Source organism: Cupressus sempervirens, chromosome 10 (assembly GCF_028749045.1).
Source record: "Cupressus sempervirens isolate cs-2001-9-10 chromosome 10, ASM2874904v1, whole genome shotgun sequence".
In the NCBI taxonomy this organism is placed as follows: domain Eukaryota; kingdom Viridiplantae; phylum Streptophyta; class Pinopsida; order Cupressales; family Cupressaceae; genus Cupressus; species Cupressus sempervirens.
The window spans coordinates 602222742-602244182 of NC_143127.1; the positions used below are offsets into that span (position 1 = coordinate 602222742).

At 38.7% G+C, this 21441-nt stretch overlaps 1 protein-coding gene across 1 annotated transcript in view; it reads left to right on the forward strand.

Annotated features, from left to right (window-relative positions):
- Window positions 1-552: 552 nt before the first annotated feature.
- The window catches only part of CCB1 (cofactor assembly of complex C), a 55864-nt gene continuing 34975 nt past the window's right edge, over window positions 553-21441 (forward strand). Inside the window, exons 1-2 of the mRNA XM_089805394.1 lie at window positions 553-1098; window positions 1518-1642. Coding sequence (XP_089661520.1) covers window positions 775-1098; window positions 1518-1642 — 449 coding nt within the window. The 5' untranslated portion in view covers window positions 553-774. The remainder of the gene's footprint in view (window positions 1099-1517; window positions 1643-21441) is intronic.

The window sequence follows — 21441 nt, forward strand, 5'->3', positions numbered from 1 at the left end:
TGAAAGATTTAAACACCAATTTAGAACGCTGCAGTGGGTTTTGCGAGAACTGTAGAGGGAAATGTAATAAGTGATTATATTTATTTCTGCCAAGTGGAATGTTAAATGCAACCTTTAAAGAATATTAATTAAATGGGTACATATTACGTCCTTTGCTTTTGATCTGTCCAGTTTTAATAATTATTTTCTGATAACTGCTTTTATTTCTGCTGACCGTACATAAGCCAACCGAACGCAACAAGTGAAAAAAAATTATTTTTGCTTGCAAAAAAAATAAACCACTAGCAAAAATTGATATAACCAATCAGAAATTTGTTTTTAATAAAAATAAATAAAAAATAAAATGTCAACTACTTTAACTACTTTAGTCTATACTATATAATCAATTTTTTATGGACAAAGATTAATTGCCATAATTTAGATGAAAACATAAGTCTCCTGCCTATATAAGGCAGGGACTAATAATTAAAAATTAGCTATAAGAAATGTAATCTCATAGAGAAGCACGTTAATAAGTCATAACAACCTACTTGAAGAGCTTTACCAAGCGCCAAACCCCAAATTTGACTAGCAGCTGATCCAAAACATTACGTCATTTCAGCCATCAAACAAACTGACAGAGAAGGTACCAGCACCCAATTTTTGCTAATTTGAACGATAAAATCTCGTTTCCATGATAAATCAGGTGCCATCTAATTTCCTCCTCTCCTTTCTACGCAAGAGTGTAGAAGAGGGACAGGGAATGGCTAAAGGATATTAGGCTGGCGTTTATCAATGGCTAAAACCTCGTCATCTCTGTACATTTCAACCTTATCTGCTCTTCCCATTTCTTTCAATCACACTTCCACTTCACAGATAAACATCCCTTGCTCTTGCAACAAATTCTCATTCAATTGCTCCATCTCAAACACAGTCTCGAAGCGCAGAAGAAGCTGCAGACCTTGCAAGCTTAACGCATTGACTACTGACATCACTCCACTTTTTTGGCTCTCAGAAAACAGTGGGTATTCTGAAGCTAGTTACTATACTTCACTGGGTCTCTTCTTGCTTTCCGTGCCTGGTCTCTGGTCTCTTATCAAGCGCTCCACAAAGTCCAAGGTACTTGTTTTCGATTATTCCAGTATTTAGTTTTTCTTGAAATTGCAGGGGATCTTCTTATGATGAATTTTTAATAATTTGAAGGTCAATTTCGATGGGTATCGTGTGATATGCATATATATTCTCGTTTCACAATGGAAATTCCAGTGAATCATTTAATGATGAATTTTGAGCTATTTGAAAGTCAATTTTGACGGTTATCATGTGGTATGCTATATTTTCTTTTCACAATGGAAATTGGAGTGAATCTTTGTATTGAGAAATCCACAATTATATCTAACTCAATTTTTGATGGCTAGTACGTGGCATATGGGTTTTTCGTTTTCATTATTTCAATTATAGCATATCGCTGTATAAGAAATTATCATTTATTTAAAACTTATATTGGCGGGTATTGTGTGTTATGCATATATGGGCAGATTGTGCAGAAGACATTTTTTATTTCTAAGGAAGATGGGAAGATGCCAAATCAAATTGCTGGTGAGGTTTTGTCGTTCTTCACCAGGAATAATTTTGTTGTTGCAGACAGGGGAGAGACAATCACGTAAGTTAAATCCTTCCCTGCTTCCCCAACCTGTTAATTTGGTTAGATTGGATTTTGCAATGCCTTGTATGACTGGGGATGTGTATGCTATTAGACAGTGAATATCTATAATAAGGATTACGTAGTAAAGGTCACGGAAGAAAAACATTCAAAATGGCGTGTTCCAACATTCAAACCGTCTGGGGTCTAATAATAAGGTGAAACAATGACATGGTATTGGTCAGGATCAGAGTCTGGCTTAGTTAAATATTCGCGTTTAAATGTCTGGATGTGCTTGCATTCCAGTTAAATGACGGATAACGTGGGCTAAAACCTGGGACAATTGGGCACAAGTCCCAGGTAGAATAAATGCTGATAACGCAGGCACCATAAACTGGACAAAGTGGGTGCAAATCGTGGACAGAATAAAACCCCCTTGATGGGGATCATTATCCGGATTCCATATGGTATACTAAGCCTGATAGTGTACTTGCCAATGGGCGTGAATGTTTACCAATTTACTAAACCGAAAAAAATTCTTGAATAGCTCGAACTGCAGTCATGAAATTACTAAATAGAGAGACTTTCAGATAGTTGAGTCCATGGAAATTGATAAACTACTTAATTTCTGTCATTTACTTTATCCAAAAGGCAACGATCTCTGCAGAACATTGCACCTGTTATGAATAGCTGGATATGCCTTATTTTAAGCCAAGGAAACTGTATTTTCTCCTAATGATGTATTTTTTATTAATGGACTGTTAGTAGAGGTGCATTTCTTCAAATATTAGAGAGTAAGAGGTTATTTGAAGAATTTGCCGGATCACCAAGATTAGCATTTCACAAATGCATGCTAGAATGTGGGTGTCCAACTAGTTTGGTGCACACGTTTAACCCCTGCCTTACACCAAGTAAACTTGAATCCTCCAAACTAAATCATTCAAAATGCTAAACCATGACAAGGCTGCTGCATTTAAGCTATAGAATATTGTAAAGCAGGCTATATGGGGGAATCTCAAACTTAGGAATGAAGATTACAGCTATATGATGTGGATGCGTATATAATAATAAAATATAGAAAAATTATATGAAAAATTGTTGCAAATCACATCCTAGTATTAACTTTGGGTACAACCTAGGCACAGGTGTAGAAGGCATATTAAGAGGATATAAAGTAGAACTGATAATGGTTTGTATATCAAAAGCTCTACTTTGCAAGTGAGATAGCCTTAAGTTTGATGAAAGAAAACAGAAAAATACAAATCGGTATGTAATGAAGAAAAAGAAAGCAGAAAGATACAAATGGGGGTGATACAATATGACTTGAAATAGGGGCCTTCTCAGTGCAACCATTCCTACTGGAGATTATTCATAAGTTCGGAATTTATATCCTGAGCTCAAGGAGATGGAAATGCAATAGATATTCAATTTTAGTGGAACCTTTAAGTGTTCAAAATTGGACAGGCATACTTAGTAGTCCAATGATGCATAGTCCAACACACAATCCGTAAGGCATGAATGAAACTCGCTCTTAGCTTTTTCTAGTTTTGAGGAAGTGTTCAGTCAGCTCCTGGGACCTTTTCCTGCTCTTTTTCATGTTCGCCGGCTTTGATTGCATGCCCCTTATTCCTTCTAAAAACCTTATTTTTGGATCTTAAATGACAGAATCAGACATTGCAGTCTCAAATCACCTCAATGACTTATAAGTTGCCTAGGAAGTTTGCCACTGGCAAAACAGGCAATTTTATCAATCCATTTGGGATATCAAAACTCAGAATTCTGTCCATCTTGCACTCAGTTTTGGCCTTGAACTCAGTCCTAATTCTATCCCCCTAATTGTGAATATGAACCTATGTATACTCCTTTAAATGAATTCACAAAAGTTTTTTGTTGCTTTGGTTGCCTCTCTTGGATTTATGAGTTTTTACCTTCTCTTTTGCAGTCATTGTAACAGGTTTGAAAGCCAATTCTGGATGTTCTCAAGCAAAAAACCAAGTCATGCTTACAACACATATGCTCTCTACAGTCTCTAGGCTCTTCTATTCACCATTTTTGAAGATTCCAAGCTCCTTGAACAATACTACAATATTCATGATCATTTCCCTTTGACTTCTGTGTTCCCATTCCCTTTGCTTCTTTCATCAAATGAAGTACCCTAGATTGGAGAGGAGGGAGGATGCAGAAACTTGAGGACTAAGGACACATTGCAAAAATCTTTGTATTAGCATATTGCACTTTCCTAAGTGCGAGGTTCAAATTTTACAAACTGTTGGAGTAGTTCATTCAGTTATTCTGAAAAGACTGGAATAGAATAGCATGTTTTCAATAAAGAGAGGCTAGAATAGCAAGTAGAATAGTGAATCAATTTTGTTTTTTGTTACCCCAACTACTATCAGATCAGGGGGAGGTTCTACTGCTTGTTTAGAGAGTGCAGGACCCTTTTTTCATTCTGCAGGTACACCGATCAATGGTGTCTTGCCCGCTATCTCCAGGAGGCCACGCGGCTTCGTGATCACATTTTACAACTTAAGTTCCCGTTGAGGCAGACATCAGACCAGTTCATCACCTCCTTCTTCACTCCTGGGTCTCCTGCACGGGGGATGAAGTGGTCGCTTGGCCATTCTTCAGGTCACGCCAGATTTGTGAGGTCTCGCAGAGGATACACTCGACAACATCACCCTATCTCCAGCGGTTCTCTGAGGCGATCCGGGGCTCTCACCCTGTATTGTATCCTTCACTTCTGGACTACTTTTGACCTGTGAGGAGTATTTAGTCTTTTCTTGTTTTGTTCTTTTGCTCTCCTGTTTGTTCCATCTGTGGACACCGGTTGGTGCCCCTGCTGCTGGCTTTTGCCTTACACGTTTTTTAGTCCCTTAGACCCTTGTGGTCTTTTGTTGGACATTAATAAATATATCTTATCTTATCTTCGTCTTGCCTGGATCCGTAACATTTTATTGTTGCTTCTCAAATTAGTATTTAGTTTGATAGATTCTCTTTATTTTCACTAGAATAATATAAGTTGAATTGCAAATTCTACTATCATTTTGATAGTATTGTCTTCTATCAAGCAAATGCAAAACAAGAAAAAACAATACAAACCGTTTCCAAATTGCATAGAAAACTGAAAAGAGAAAAAGTTTCTTTCATGAAATTTTTGTAGCTCCATTTGGTCAAAACACAAAAATTATGAGTTGAGTATTCAGTTCTTGCGCTAAAATAATACAATCCAGCATTCAGTTTAAATCACAATTATCTATTTTGTCAGTTAAAATTCATTTAAAAACAGCTCAAAAGAAAACATCTACTCAATTTTTAGGCTCATGTAGTGTTTGGCTTTAATGCCCAAACCTTAAAAAACAAACAAACACCATAGTCCTTGCAAACAAGTTGAGATGACAAACAAATAAATTTGATCAAGTCAACACAATCAACAAATCAGTAAAGTCAAGAAAAATAATTGTACAAGTTTGTTTGAATACCCCTGACATAGTCATCAACATTGCATCATGAGTTTGAACAGTGTCTCTATGAATAGATATGCGGGCTCGAAGCATACTATTATTCCTTCTTAATTGCTCGAGGGACTTCCCCCTACACTTGCTTTGTCCTGATATGGGGACATTCTGTCAAACAGCTTGCAGACACATTCCATGTATCAATGGTCTGATTTCATTCAAGTGGAGGAGCACGTCTGGTGCTTTTGGAGATGCTTTCATCACCGATTATCAGCGAGCCAAAAATCTTTTAATGATATCGGTTATCAACATAACATGATTTATCTAAAACTCATTCCTTCATTCATAGTTGCGGACATAGGATGTGAACTGGCTTCGAGCATTCTATCAAACACTTAGCACACATTCTACATGCTCAATAGGGATGTGTAAATCGACTTTGGTTGATGAAGATCTCTAGCTCCTCATATTTTGTTTCATCTTGTAGACCACGAAATAGTGGATCCCTTAATGATAAAACATTCTCAAGCGATTTGGGTTAGAAATCAATAGGCTTATACCTCCTTCTCTATTGTTTTCATTTGACATGATCCCTTGCATCAAGCCCAACTAAGGCAAGAGGACATCCCTTTTGAGTAGCCGCCCAATCATTAAGTGTTACGTGCTCCATTACCTGGCAACTTGTATTGGGAATACATGGCACCAAGTTGTGAAATATCACCATTCTCGAGACTGTCAAAGCCACAATTCTTCACCTCATACTCTACTCAAGTAATTGCTCCCTTGAATTTTATATTTTTTCAACTTTGATGAGGAATTGGGTCTTTTACTTATTAATCTTCTTTCCATATGGTTCCATCGAAGGTACACCTCTAATTTGCATATGGATTTTATGTCATGATGCCATTACAATGTGTGGTCTGCAGCCTCCATCTGTCCTAATTGGTCATCCTCTTTCATAGACTATTGCGGTGTATTCGGGCATTCTGACAAACAGTTTGCATGCTCCTTTGATACGTTCACTTTACGCATTTTCCATTTAGGGATCAACCTGAACATGGTGTCATTTTACCTAACAAAATGGTGTGAAACTCCCCTAGACACGTGAGTCATGATATGAATCATCTTGAAGTATTTGGCCATGTTATATATCCTTTGGGTATATCGGGATTATAAAACCTCATATCCCTTTCACTTGTCACTAAGACTTCCATGCCAAGTCCTTGCCATCTGCATTCTGCTCATATATTGATCTTTCTTCCAGTCTTTACAACTGTAATTTTATCCAGAAAGCCAATCTCAATCTCGATCTTTTCCCATACATGAGTTCACATATACATGGTTTTGCCTGCAGTTTTAGGATGATGCCTTATCAGTGAGTTGGTCACAAGAGGTTTTATCCAATCTTGAATTTGGATTTGACACTTGTTTGTGATGCTCAATATGCATTAAGGAAGACCTAGATTCAGGTCTCGAACTCTCTCTTTGAATTGGACTCCTTTGCCCGCACTTTAGGATTTTTAACTTCCAAATTCTAAACTTTGGATGGTGCTCCTTGAACCTCCATGCCGAAAACTTGAATTTGAACCTTTGAACTTTGAAATTTGCGAGCCCAATATTGAACTTTGAACTTGAACCTGTTGTCGGTAGAAAGTATTATGGCTTAGCTAGATGAGGCGAGGCAAGAGAAGAGTTAGCTACAACAAGAGGTAGAGCTGGAAGAGATTGCCAAGATGATGCAAAAAACTTTGGAAATTCCGATGGAGGCTAAAGCAAATTTGAAGGTACGGATAGGGCAAATGCGTGAGCTACGAGCAAAGTTGAACGAGCTTAGAGCACAAATGTCTATCACACCATTAAGTACCGTACTATCTACCGTATGGCTCAGAGAAGAAGTTCATAAAGCTAAACTTATTGTATGGTCAGAACACTGAAAGGGCATGGGAGACCGTACGACCATATGGCAATAAGGGAAGTATAGAGGGAAAGTGACCATTGTACAACAAAGCAGGAAGGAGACCATTGTACGACCTTGTAAAGACACTATACGACCATGGGAGAGGACACTGTACGGTTAAAACAGATGAAGATCTAAAGCAGACAAACATCGTATAGTAAAGGAGGAGAGCAACCATCGTATGGTCAAGGAGGAACCATACGGTCAAATAGGAGAACAACCTACGAACTTAAAAGGCATATATACCCTGTATAGACTTGAAGGTAGATAGAAAATGCTACATGTGGATACCATATGACTTAGAAAGAGAACGATTTATGCATCAAATTCACCGTACAGACGTAAGGATATGGGAAGCCCTTCACAACAATAAAAGACTACCATACAGTGTATGAACATAATAGAGCAATACATAGCAAGCAAAGGCCTATCGAACTTAAATAGTACAGTACGACAAACATTAATAGAGAAACAAAGTGTAGGGGTTCTTTTCATACGACCAAGGTGACAATTGACAATTGCTGGATAGAGCACATCATGCGGATTATAGCATCCTGTATGACAACAAGAACAAGAGAGGCCGTACATAGCACATGAGCAAAGGAGAGCCGTATGGAAGCAAAAGAGCCGTTGGGATAAGTTGACGAAAGAGTCAAGCAACTTACCTAACCGTTATTGTCTTCTTCACATAAAAAGACAAAGGAGGTGACAATTATGCATTCACCCAAGAAGAGAGCGTGGAAGAAGAAATTAGAAGAAGATTCATCAAGTAGCACAATGAACAAGAATGTACAGGCTTTACCATTAGGAGTGCAGATTGCAGGCAGCATAGGCAAAAAGCAGGCAAGGGCATAGCCGGCTGCAACTACATACCTCACACCTCAAAATGTGACATTTGAGGGTTTGAACGAGTTAAAGTATAGAAATGGTGGTAGGAGATCTCGAATGACCATTTTACAAAGGAGAGCATACAGAGTGCAAAGGTGGAATGGGCACTGCGGATGCTAGTATTCTGCATTCACGACTTTGAGGGTTTTCTTTGCACCATGCTGGAAACCTATGACAGATTCTCGCGATCAAGCTCATTTCCTTATTTGGGACAGAATTTGGTGATATCTTTGAGAGCTGCAGACTTCACTAGGGTATTTGGTATACTAAGTCATGCGCAAGGAGGAAGGAAAATCAATAACAAGCCAAAGAAACTCGATTGGAGAGTCAAGGAGCAGCTGGTAGAATTAGTATGTGGGAAACGACCGGAGGCAAAAAGCGAAGCCATAATGGATTCTTTGAAGGGAAGGGGATTGAAGAAATCTGATGTGCAGGAAGGACATTGGCGTTGTTTGATAGGTTTAGTAAAGAGTAGACTCACCGATTCGAGTAGGGCATCAGACTTCTCATTTCTACAGGTCACCATGATGAATGGTATCATGAATGGAAGGGTATATGACTGGGCATCCTTACTAGTTGAGTACATGCATGAGTTCATGATGCTGCAACACAAAACATTTTATATGCCACACTATGCCATCGGCTTATTTCTCGACGCTACCGCACGGATAATACCCAGTGATAGGCTAGAGATCAAGCCAGGTTCGACAGAACTAGGAGAGCCTCCTCTGATTATGTAGTGGAAACATCTAGACACTCCAGGAGGGCAGAAGGCCATCGAACAGAAGAGGCAACGATAGGACGTAGAGAGCTCGGAGCACGGGAAAACTGATTGTGGGAGGCAGGACACATCCTCCGAGGACATTGAGAACTCAGAGGAGGAAGTGGAGGATGAAGATGATGACGATGATGTCAAGGTTATTACAACACTGCCACTACTATTTTTGAGGTCCCTCACAATTACCTCTCACTCACACTTAGTCCCTGCAGGCGTTTATATTCTTGGTTTTGGACAGTTTAGGCAGCCCATGGTCATGACTCTGGTCACTATAGCAGCCAAACTAGTAGCACGACTAGCACCCCCAGCCATCAGCCCGACCAACAGCATTAGCATCTTCAGGGGGTGCCAAGCCTTAAGTCAATACAACACTACCAAATCCAGTCGTACCAGAGGTAGGGGTTGAGATACTTATACCTGATGATGAGATAGACACTGAAGAGGGAGTGATGAAGTTATCGTTACAGGTAGAAACGGGTGAGGGTTTGAGAATGTCCGATGTTCACTTGGATGTAGTAGGCTCGGACGTAGTGGTTACAGTAGATGTAGCATTGTTAGCAACGTCGGTTTTTGAGGAGCCGAGCAGAGCAAGTAAATCTCAGAAGTTGAGCACGTACTTGAGTACAAGGTTTAACTGCACACATACACCACGAGCGACAGGAATTCTCTCTCACACCTGCGCATGAAGTAGCCCCAGAAGGAGATCTTATAGGCATGCAGACACAGGTGGAGGAGAGTCACCCGACATAGATAGATGAGATACCACACTTCTCCACGGATAACACTACTAAGCAGATGGTAGAAGTAGTGAAGACGGCTATGAGCACCTAACAGCCTACAATGGGGCCAAAGGCATCGACGGGAGAGGATGTGGAGCCATTTCTCACTAATGTAGTGACTTAGGCTTGCCAAGTAGTGGTCTTTGCATAGACACATGCATTGGATTCAGTAATACAGGAGCTGGAGCACATCATATCCTTCATGAGAGTAGGATGCTCAGCTACCTTTTTAGTTTACTTTGAGGAGCGTGGGTGGCCCAGAGGCGAGACTTTAGAGATGCGCCAGGATTGGGCCACTACTAGAGAGCCGGTTGTGGAGAGCCGCATAGAGGCTTTGACTCAGGAGATAGTTCAGATAAACTGGAATGCTTATTATGCTCTTCGGAGGAGCCAGGTAGACCAGGTAGCAGCAGAGAGGGCTCGGGAGGAGTCAGCTACTAGGTTAGCAGCAGTGAAGACGGATCTAGTTGTAGAGAAGGCGGTTCGGAAGTCGAAAAGAGGAGCCTGGGTATCTGAGATGACAACATTTATGGCTCAGCTAGATGAGGAGAGGCGAGAGAAGAGTTAACTACATCAGGAGGCAGCAGAGAAGGAGGTAGAGTTGGAAGAGATTGCCAAGATGATGCAAACAACTTTGGAGATTCAAATGGAGGCTGAAGCAGATTTGAAGGTACGGATGGGGCAAGTGCGTGAGCTACAAGCAAAGCTGAATGAGCTTAGAGCACGAACGTCTACCACACCAGGGGCACGTCCTTCTTAGTTGTCAACTTTGATGTAATTAGTGGATTAGCTATTGAGTCATATTTTTTTTGTGATGTATAAGTTGTCTCTATTTTGTCATCCGGAGACGACTTTACTTTTGGGGGGGGGGTGATGTTGTTGGTAGAAAGTATTATAACTGATGGCTAGAATTGGTATTCAAAAGGTCGCGTGATGGTTGAGTCATCCCTTCAGGAAAGTATATGTACATCGTCCTAATGGTTTCTATGGAACATCATTGGAATTGGAGTTGCAAATGTGCTTATAAGAATAAAGTATCTGTTCTGTGTTACATTCTAATATCTTAATGCGATAAACATCCATTTACCTTGTACAATAAACAGAACCTCTGAACTTCGAGGTTCAAAGTTCAAGTTCAACATAACCTCAAAACACTGCCTTCATCACAAGTCATAATCTACAAAATCATCATTAGCGATCAAAACCAACCAAAACACCAAGACAATTTTGGGATTCTTTCCATGGGGTTGATTTTCAAACTTCCAAACTTGGGTATTGAAAGCAGGATTGCATCGTGGAAGGTTGAGAAATACTTTCAAAGATCAAAAATAAGATGAAGTCGTCAGAACGAATCACCCTCTTCCCATGTGGTTCCTTATGTAGACTCTAGTGCTCTAAAAAATCGATTTTTCCCATTCTTTCCTTCTATCACTCAATTCAAACAGCAGTTTATAATTCTTTTTTCTCACCGCCATGCCAAGAAGATACAATCGACCACCTACCCTAGTGGCCCCACACCAATGATTGAGAATTAGGTCTTAAGTTCACCTTGAATAATTAATTATGTTATAATATATAAGCTTGGGCCTATTAATTAATTTTATGATCATTCACTTATTATTTATTTACTCTAGCCTTAGGGAAGAAAAAGGCTAGGTATCACTGCTGGCTAGGATTGGGAAGAGGACATGGCATTTTGTGAAGGTATGCCAAGCTGAAAATCAAACCGTTTCCTATGGAATTTGAAAATGTATTGTGTTCTTTGACCTTTTCTATATTCCTACGTACTTTTCTGTATGTCCATGTTTTGTGCTTCTAGTTTAGCTTTTTGGTGCTTTCTTAGATGTTTAATGTAATGCCCTAGGCCAAATCAATAATGCAAAATCCAGTTCTTAACTTCTCAAAAACACTTATTATTTAGATAACAACACTATTGGCCCTAGCATTCACTCAGATATAAGGCAACTTAGATTAAATTACTATCTGTGCATCAAGAATATCATTGCATTCAAACAACGAGTCATAGAAATAACTCTCAATCGTCTTATTATAACCAACACCAAATAAGATATTTAAATCCCAATCTCTTTCTCATTATGATAATGACTGTATTACATTCAAATAGTTTTGCAATATCATTAACTACAGCAGCAACTTGTACTTAGAACAATGGAGAATTGGATCAATATAATGTGGCTGAAGTTCATGTCCAGTTAAGCTCAAATGCAAACATTTCCCTATGAAATTGTTTGGCTTGTCATCCTATGATTCACATTCTGAACTATGGTGCTCAAAACAGATTTTGAAAGAAATTTGATAAAAGTGTAGATGATTCTAGATTAAATTTATTCAACCTTTTATATCCTCCACAAATAGATAGGTCAACCACCATGTATATCCACAACTTTAAATTTGAACAGTGATCACACACAAGAAAGATTCCACTTTGGAAATAACGACAGCTAAAATAAATTACTAAAAGCAATGTGACATGTGCTAGGAAATTCTGTGGGAAATGAAATCTTAGTAGAATTATTTGGGATCAAAAGTCAGCCATGACACAAGACTCAACTAAAGGGTGAGGCATTGAGTGTCAAACAATAGACATGATTGGATGGAGAAGTCTGATTAAGACAATGGTGAGGCAAGCAAGAAATGGAAGGTATAATAGGGTAGAGGAGTCTAAAAATCCTAAGACGTGAAGAGTGGAGTTGGAAGAAAAGACATAGTCAAGAGAGAGAAGATATTCTATCTATAGAAACAAGGAAGAAAAAAGTACAAATCTAATATGCATGGATTTATTGATTGGACATGACAAGTCCATCTTGTGCAAAATTGCTTGTTTTAAAGCAATTGTAGGTTCAAATGTTCCAATGCCTATGAGCCTTCCCTTGTTGCATTTTCTTCTGGATCTTTTCATCAAATTAGGTACTCCTCGGTGCTTTTGTTTTTCAGCTCCCTCTCCTTCACATCCATGATTTCTTTGGGAATCAGAATTAGTTTTCCATCTTCATCAATTAGGATCAACTCAATTGTGGGCTCTATATGTTAGTTTAATGTTTTATTGAGGCAAGATATATGAAAGTCATTATGTATCTCGCTTCCCCCTGGAAGCTCCAACTCAAGCCACTCTGCAATCCTTCTTCAAATTTTATAAGACCTATATTATTTGATTTGAGCTTATCTGATCCAGTTGCCTTTAGGGAAGATTGCTTGTACATCTACAATCTGAAAAATGATGTCTCCAGTCTCAAATGTTCTATCAATCCTATGATGGTTTGCATACATATTTTTTTGGTTTCGAGCTTGTTAGAGATTATTCTTGTGTGACTTATAAATGTCTTGCCTTTGTTAGATTATGTCACTTGCTCTTGATACCCTAGTATTTGCCAAATTGAATCAAGCTTTGATCTTAGTGCCCATACAAACCATGAACGATGTCATCTTGTTTGATGTGTGGTAGCTGGCATGTCACAATGCTTGCCCAAATAGAGTCACTTGAGCTAAGTCTTTGTTGGTCAGCAACACAATCTCCCAAACACCTTACCATCCATTTGTTCACAATTGGTTCTGGCCATCTATATGTTGGTGCTAAGGGTGACCTTAGTTTCTGTCTAAACAAGCTCATGAAGTGACTGTCTTAATCCTTAGAAGAATTTGCAATGTCCGCTTTTTGAAATAATAATAAACAGTGATAAGAAATTAAAAAAATTTAAGAGAATAAAAATAGAATCTTAATAAAAAATAAAATTAAATACAACATAATAAAAATAGAGACTAACAAGGTGACAGATGGCTTTATAAATATGGGGGTCCATCTTCAAAATTAAAAAAATTGAGAAGGGGAATTTAATTTGAATAATGATACGATGTCTCTCCTTATATATGATTCATTTCATGGCAGAGTTGGAAAGGTTATAGGTAATGATGGAAGCAACACATAGCAATGTTAGAATTAGTGACAGAGGTGGTGTTCGTCTTACAGAGCACCCACTCATTATTGCCACCTATACCTTGCATCTATTGTCAGCATTTTTGGGCCTATTTATGATAACTTCTATTTTGGCCCTTGTCATTCACAACTTGAACTAGCACTTTCTGAACTCTACATCTTTCAATATGGGAGGAGATCTAAATAGGGTCAAACATGTATCTTGGTAGAGTTGGAAAAATAAGGTGAAAATTTGGTGTAGTAAGGAAGGGTAACCCATTACTTGGAAAAGTTGCACAGATTCAATAGGAAGATCGCTAAGAATTTTGGTGAAGGCTATAATAATGGGAACATAACGCTTTTTGGCCAAGATGTGGTCATTTACGAGAAGCTCAGCGTCAAGGTTACGAGCTTATCCATGGAAGGAATGATGTTCTTTAAGGACATAAAAGTCTCTAATGAAGCCATGAAGATTTTTCCTAAAACTGAGGAGAAAGAGATGCTGATTAAAGTTGAGAACACCTTGGAAGAATTTGCTTAAGGCAATGAATGCAATGCCAAGATCTAGAAACTCAAGAGATAACACTAATAAGAGAAACAATGATAATCAAATGAGAATTTCAATAATGATCAAAGGATAATGGATCAAGATGCCCAATAATCAAATATGTACAATGCAAATGTGCCCAAATATATAGGCAATGCATGATAACTAGGAGTGATGCAAGTGATAACCTATCAACTAGATAAGGTGTAATCACGTCCACTAAAGGTGGGCCATCCTAGTTGTTCAACAATGAGAGGATGATAATGTGATAAGAACTATGTTCCCCTGAGTTTCCGGGACGGGGACGGCAGGGGACAGTAGGACGGGTTTCTGGGATGGCAAAAAAAATTTGCCGATTTCGGGGACGACAATCAGGGACAGAAAAAGTGACATTTTTGTTTTTTTTTTTTTAAATTTTTTGTGTTAAAACATTGGGGACGGATGCAAGTCCACATCCTCGGATGGGGACATCCCCATCCCCAAAACGCTTGCTTTTTTTGGGTGGGGGGGATGCGTCCTCGGGGAACATAGGATAAGAACAAAAAGGTGGAGCTCACAAACAAGAAGGTATGAGACAACTAAGTGCAAGTGGATTTCTCCTACACCATGTGCTAAAATAGAATGCAAACTCCTATGTCTATATCACAACTAACATGCAAATGCATTATCCCAAGTGAACTTTAGTAAAGTGTAATTACTAACTTCTTAACGACACCAACACACCTACTATAAACCAAAGCAAATTAAGGCTTTATGGGCAGAAGTTTTAAAGCCCATTATGGAATATTTTGTTGTTGATAGGAGATATTCTAGAGTCCATGGCTATCATTTTATTCTACAAAATCACTTTAGGCACAAGATTTTTGTTCCTTTCTTATAATTTCTCCTTTCATCTCTTCTTACTAGCATAATAGATCATAGAAAGAACCCTAGCAATCCTATTCTTCATCAAGGTCTAGTTTTACTTATTATGAACATTTACAGGCCAAAATTCACGAGACTCCCAAAAAAAACATTCTTGATACCAAAAAGGAGCGAAGAGGTCTCTGAAGGTCTTGATAAGGATTGGGATATTGAGGATGACAATGATGTTTCTCCCCCTCCTTCAATTAAAAAGAAAAAAGCTTTTACCTACCAAAAAGGCCACTGAAGAGCCTAGTGTGAAGAAGTTTGAGGGTGAGGAGGGTATTGAAACATAAGAGAGTGATGAGGAGGACGATTCCCCTTCATCTTTGGTGAACAAGAAGACCATGAAGATTGGGGTTTCTAAGACTGCTATTTCTGCTAAGGAGGTGAGAAAGGAGGATAGTGTGAATGTCAAAGGGTTTGATGTGCCTAAACCCTTGGGTAAGAAAGGGAAAAAGGTTACTTTTATGCTTGCAAGGGAATCCAATAAGGGTGTGTCTGCTGCAATGGGTTTGACTCTTCTGTCCACAATGAAATTGATTGCTGGACGAAAGGATATATCTATCAAAGGGTCTCTTGTTTCCAAAGCGGCCACTGTGTCCCCTAGTTATGGTACTGGAGGTAAGGATAGAGATGAGAAGGGCAAGGATGGAGTCTTGATTATGGGTGACTATGAGAGCTTGTTTCAGCATGATGTGCCTGTTTCCCATCTATTCCTGAGGACTTTGAGCAATCCCCTAGCGAGAAAGGCACTCATAGGGCTTCTTCTGTTCAAATTTCTTTTGATGATTTTGTGGACAAACATGAGGCTACTTTAGGGGTGTTTTAGACAACAAAGGCTTCATCCCTCTACATGTTTAGGGTTATGATGGGCAAGGGAATCCAACAAGGGTGTGTCTGCTGCAGTTGGTTTGACTCCTCTATCTACAGTGAAATTGAGTGTTGGAAGAAAGGATATATCTATCAAAGGGCTCCGTGTTTCCAAAGTGGTCATCGTGTCCCCTAGTTTTGGTAGTGGAGGTAAGAATAGAGATCAGAAGGGCAAGGATGAAGTCTCGACCCTAGTTGACCATGAGAGCTCAGTTTACCACTATGTTACCCCGAGTTTCTGGGATGGGGGGATAGGGGTACGAGGAAATGGGTTTCCGAGATGGTTTTTTTTTGGCTGAAATAGGGGACGGCAGGGGCCAGCTATATATATTCATGAATTTCAGAATTACATAACATTGTCACATTCATCATAGCAACATAGTTTAAAATTATCAATTTCATTCATCAAATCAGCATAGAACATAGCATCAAATCGAATTATCCTCTAAGAATTGAAACATAGGATGACATCAAAAGAGAGAATCAATCTGCCATAGATTAGACTTTAGAGCCCTTTCTTGTGGGTTTTGGAGGAAAACCGAATTTGTTGTGCCAAATCTTCCCAGAGGGGTAGCAGCCATCTTGTTTGGGCAGTAATCAGCTACAACAATTTATTTCTGGACAATTATTGTTGCTATCAGAAATGGGGATGGTTTCCAACCGTCCCCAAGTCCCTGAAATGGGGATGGTTTCCGAAACTCCAGGCTTAGGGCTGGAAACGCGTCTCCAGGTAACATAGGTTTACCATGATGTGCCTGTGTCTCCATCTTTCCCTGAGGACTTTGAGCAATCCCCCAATGAGAAAGGCACTCATAGGGCTTCTTATGTTCAACTTTGTTTTGATGATTTTGTGGACAAATGCAAGGCTACTTTAGGGGTGTTACAGACGACAAAGGCTTCATCCATGTACATCTTTAGGGTTATGAGATGGGCATTTCACAAAATAAAAAGTCTGAACCTTAAGTGTCCTACCTTGTTTGCTGAGTTTTTGCAACATTCTAGAAAAGCTAAGAAGGCCAAATAGGCTACTTTCCTTGATTCCAATTCCTATGCTTTATGGATTTCTAATGAGAGGAAATTTGTTAGATTATGTGGAAGTTGATGGAAAGGCAAAGGAAATCATGGAAGCCAAGATGGAAGATTTGACTTAGAGGGTGGACAAGAGTGATGATACCCTTAAGAATATCATGGATCATAGCTTCAAGATGATGCAATCTTCAGCTGAAAATATGAGAGCCTTAGTGGACAGGCTTGAATCTTCTTACGAGGGGAAAGCCATCATCAACCTGGTTCAGGAGAAGGAAGGGTTGTTTGCTGACTTTCAAGGTCCCGAAAAAAGAACCAGAGCCAACTTGAAGAAGAAAGTGGTCTCCCTACCTCTTGGTATTCAAGAAATAAAAAATGTGGCTCAATTAATGAGTCAAATAGAAGAAGAGGTTGTGATGACCTTGAAGAAACTTGGTTAATTTTGTTCTTTTGGTTGTTGTTTGGGGTCTCGTTGGCTTTGTGCTGGCTTTTTTGTTGTTCATTTGTTGTTGGACTTTGTACTACTATTTTTTTGGGGGTTTAGTCTGATGCATGTTTGGGTGCTTCAATGCTTAATCTTTTATAATCTCGTTGTAAAGGGTTTCGGGTCCCTTCAAAACTTGCTTTTGCTTAATAAAAAACCTAAGAAAAATTTATTTAATTTAATGAAAAAGGTATAAAATGAAAACTTGTGACTCCCTCAAACATGAGATGTAAGAAGGGAGTAGAGAACTTCATTTTAAATGGGAGAGAGTAGGGAAGAGAAAATGGAAGGTGGAATCAAGAAGAATTAATGGAAGAGAAGAAAGGAATGAGAAGAATATAAGGAAATGACTCCCTATGGATGACAAATCTGCCGCTAATAAAGAATTAATACTCTGTTAGTCTTGTTAGTATTTGGTAGTTTAATCAGTTGTTCCAAAGAGGTTGGGTCAGTTGCTGATGGTTGGCAGTATTAACCAGTCGTCTAACACTATTTATGTATGGTTTAGGAACCGATTCAAAGGATGATTGTATGGGCATTACACCTGAGAATAAAGTTATATCTTTCTGCCATTCTATGTGTTCTAAATTGAACTACTATGCTAAATGTGTTATATCTATATTCCTTTTTACTCTAAGTATTAGAAGATATACCCCATAGGGAGAAAACATTTTGGTGTCATTGCTTGTTCAAACATGGAGATTTGACGGAAGGACAATAGGAAGGATGACAGAATAATGGGCCATTCATTCAAACAAGTGTTGGTGATTGACAATGATGTCGAGGACAATAGGGAAGAAATACGGGAAGATCAATTGACAAAGGACTTGTTGCACATGTGGGAAGTTTTGGTCAATTAGTATGTGTAGAGGGAAGCCCAGTAGAGAGTGGCCCTTGAAGGCATAGTATGCGATGAACTCATGGTATGACCTAGGGACTGGGGCTACAATCTTCTTGGAAGTATTCCAAGGTTGTTGGCTTGTAATTTCCTTGATGTCCATGTTACTAGCATCTAGAAGTTTGAAAGTCGGGTGCAATTCATACCTAATTCGAATTTGTGTTAGAGTTGGGTCCAATTTGCCCATAAGTCCCCAAATTTGGCCCAAAGTTTGTCAAATGGACCTGCGCTGCATTTTGGGGAATTCCAAACAAATTTCATTCCTAGTGGCTGAACTTGGGTTGTCTTTGGGTGGAAAACATGACTTTTGACTTCTTAAAAGTTCTTTTGACCTAATTGGTCTACTTGACCCTCCAACCCTAAAAGAGACAACTAAACATGCCAAAAAAGATGTTTTATATGTCATTTGTGCATTTGTGAATGAAAGAGAATTTCTTGCCTCCATTGCTAAACTTTCTTGTTTGATTTCCATTGCTCAAGCAGTGTTGAAAGGTGATTGTTGCATTCTCTAAGCTTATTTGTGAGCTACTCCTACGTGGTTGCAAGTGTGGAGAACTCCTCAAAGCCATTGAAGAGTTAGATTTCAAGGAAAGAGGTAGGGTTTTGTTGATTTCGTTTATTTTTCAAAGTTCTGTTTGCACCTTTTTAACAAAATGAAATGCACTACATAATTTTAGTTTCTTTTTCCCTTTTTGGTATGTGAGTTTGTATGTTTGTAGATTCATAGAATGACAAGTAACATCAGGAACTTCCAGTTCAAAACAGACCTAGGTTCTTCATTATGGAAATATGTGGAAATGGTTCAACAAATGCTAGGAAGAATAGGTTATGTTTGAATTTGTAGCCATTGGAAAGAGAAATATAGTATTTCTTACAATAGAGAGAAAGCACATTTGTGCTTTATTCCTCAAAGAGGCATTGAATTTTGTATAGGGAAGCCACGAGTTGATGGGATACTACCTAAAACCCTTCTTGCAAACCATTATGTGAACAAATTTATTCAAGAGAAAAAAAAGCAAATGGAGTAGTTGGGAATGCAAATGCTCATCATTTGTAAATGTCTAGAAGTAAAACTAAAAAAGAATTTGTGGCTTCGATTTCCACTTCAGATGTACAACTTGCAAAGGGTCATCCATTCTTGTGGGTTCCTCGAGAACCTCTCACAAACAAGAGAGCAAAGGGGCCCTGTGAAATGTCATTTCAGAATGAGGTGAGAGACATTGACGAACAAGACATAACGAAATGCGTTTATGTAAATGGACTAGCATTTAATGTTCTTCTATGACCGTATTTGCAAAAAATGGTGAGATCAATCAATGAGGCTCCAAGAGGGTTTAAAGGCCCAGGTTATGAGAAGGTGTGGACCACTTTGTTGGACAAAGAGGTGAAATATGTAGAGGAATCCTTGCAGCTCATCAAGGACTCATGGATCAAAATAGGTGTGTCCATAGTATCCAATTGATGGAAAGATACAAGAAATTGCCCTTTGCTCAATGTTATTGTAGTTTCCACAAGAAGTGCAATGTTTTTGAGGATTGCGGATTGTGAAGGGAAAGTAAAGGACGACTCATTCATTGCAAACATTCTCATCCAAGTCATTTAGAAATTTGTTCCTCAAAATGTTGTTTAGGTAATAATTGACAATGCCCAAAATTGTAGGGTTGTTGGGTTATTGGTTGAGGAGCGCTTTAAACATACTTTTGGGACACCTTGTGATATCCACTCACTCAGATTATTGCTGAAAAGAATTGGCAATAAAATTGAGTGGATCAATAAAATGTATGAAGATGCCTAGGAGATCCAAATTTTTATTACAAACCACCATAAGATGCAATCCATATTTATAGAATTCTTGAGATTGGAGATCTTGAGGGTAAGTTAAATTATTTAAAATTTAAATGTCTTGGACTTCAGTTTACTTTCTATGTTTTTAAATTTAAATTTATTATTGTTTTGATTTTCAAATAGGTTGTTGAAACCCATTTTGCTTCCAACACAAGTGTTTTGAGATGCCTTGTGAAGGTTAAAGAGGCATTGTCTAGAATGGTAATTAGTGCTAATTGGAGCATTAAGGCAATGATACTAGATGACTCTTGGTGGGGTTGTATCGAGTACCTTTTGAGATTTGCCAAGCATATATTGAGCATGATTTGATACAGTGACATGGATTGTCCTTGATTGGTGGAGGTATATGATGACATACGCTCCATGTTTGAGGATATTAAAAAAATCATAAACGAGAAAGAGCAAGATCCTGAAGAAACATCCTCCAAGGAACTATAGAAAATTATGGCGGAGAGATGGATCAAAATGACTTCCTCTTTGCATCTCCTTGCCTTTGCATTTAGCCCTAGTTACTTTAGTTGATCAGTCCTCAAGGAGAGTATCACTAGAGTTTTACCATACAGAGACCCTGAAATTGCTCACAGGTACAAAGCAACCATTTGTAGACTCTAATCTTGATCACATATGACCTATAGTGAGGGCTGAATTCATGTGTTCTGCAAGCATTGAAGATTGTGGCCATGAGGCTCTTCAAGACAGGAACAATGTTGAAAATGGTGGTACATCCATGAAGAAATGTGCCTGTACCTACAACGTGTTGCCATCAAAATTTTATCACGAGTTCTTAACACTTCAGATTCTAATTTCTAAACTCTTGTTGATGCATATTGAACTTATATTTTTTAAAATTATATTCAAAACTCTTAACTCTAATTTCAAAATTGAAAATCTTGGCATTTATACTAATGAGCTCAAGACCTTGATCTCCATCTTACTTTTTACGGATGGCGTAGTTCTTATAGAATCCTCTTCGGAGGGTGTTCAACGATTGCTTGATGGCTTGTCTTACTTCTTTGACTTGTGACATTTGGGGGTTAACCTAGGCAAGACCCGAGTGATGGTCTTTAATTGGTTGAAGATCTCTCATCTTCATGCCTCATCTCCACTTCTTCCATGGTGTGGAGCTGGAGATGTTTTCTTATCACATATTTGGGAGTCAAGTTTTTTGGGCCTCATTTCAACATGAGACCTGCCATGCAACCCCGCATCAACAAAGGTTACAACTCCCTCACATTGCTCGAGTGAAAATGCTTCCAATAACATTTTTAAGACACCTCATCCAAGACGGCCCTCATGGACACTCTGATCAGATTGATGGTTCTTTACGGTTTTGTTGTTTGGGGGCCTTCTCTCCTTGAGTCAGATTGGGCTTTGGTTGAGAGGATCGAAACCCTTATTCTCAGTCGCATCATCAGATGCGACCAGTCTATCCCTCAGTATTATTCTGGCCAAGTTT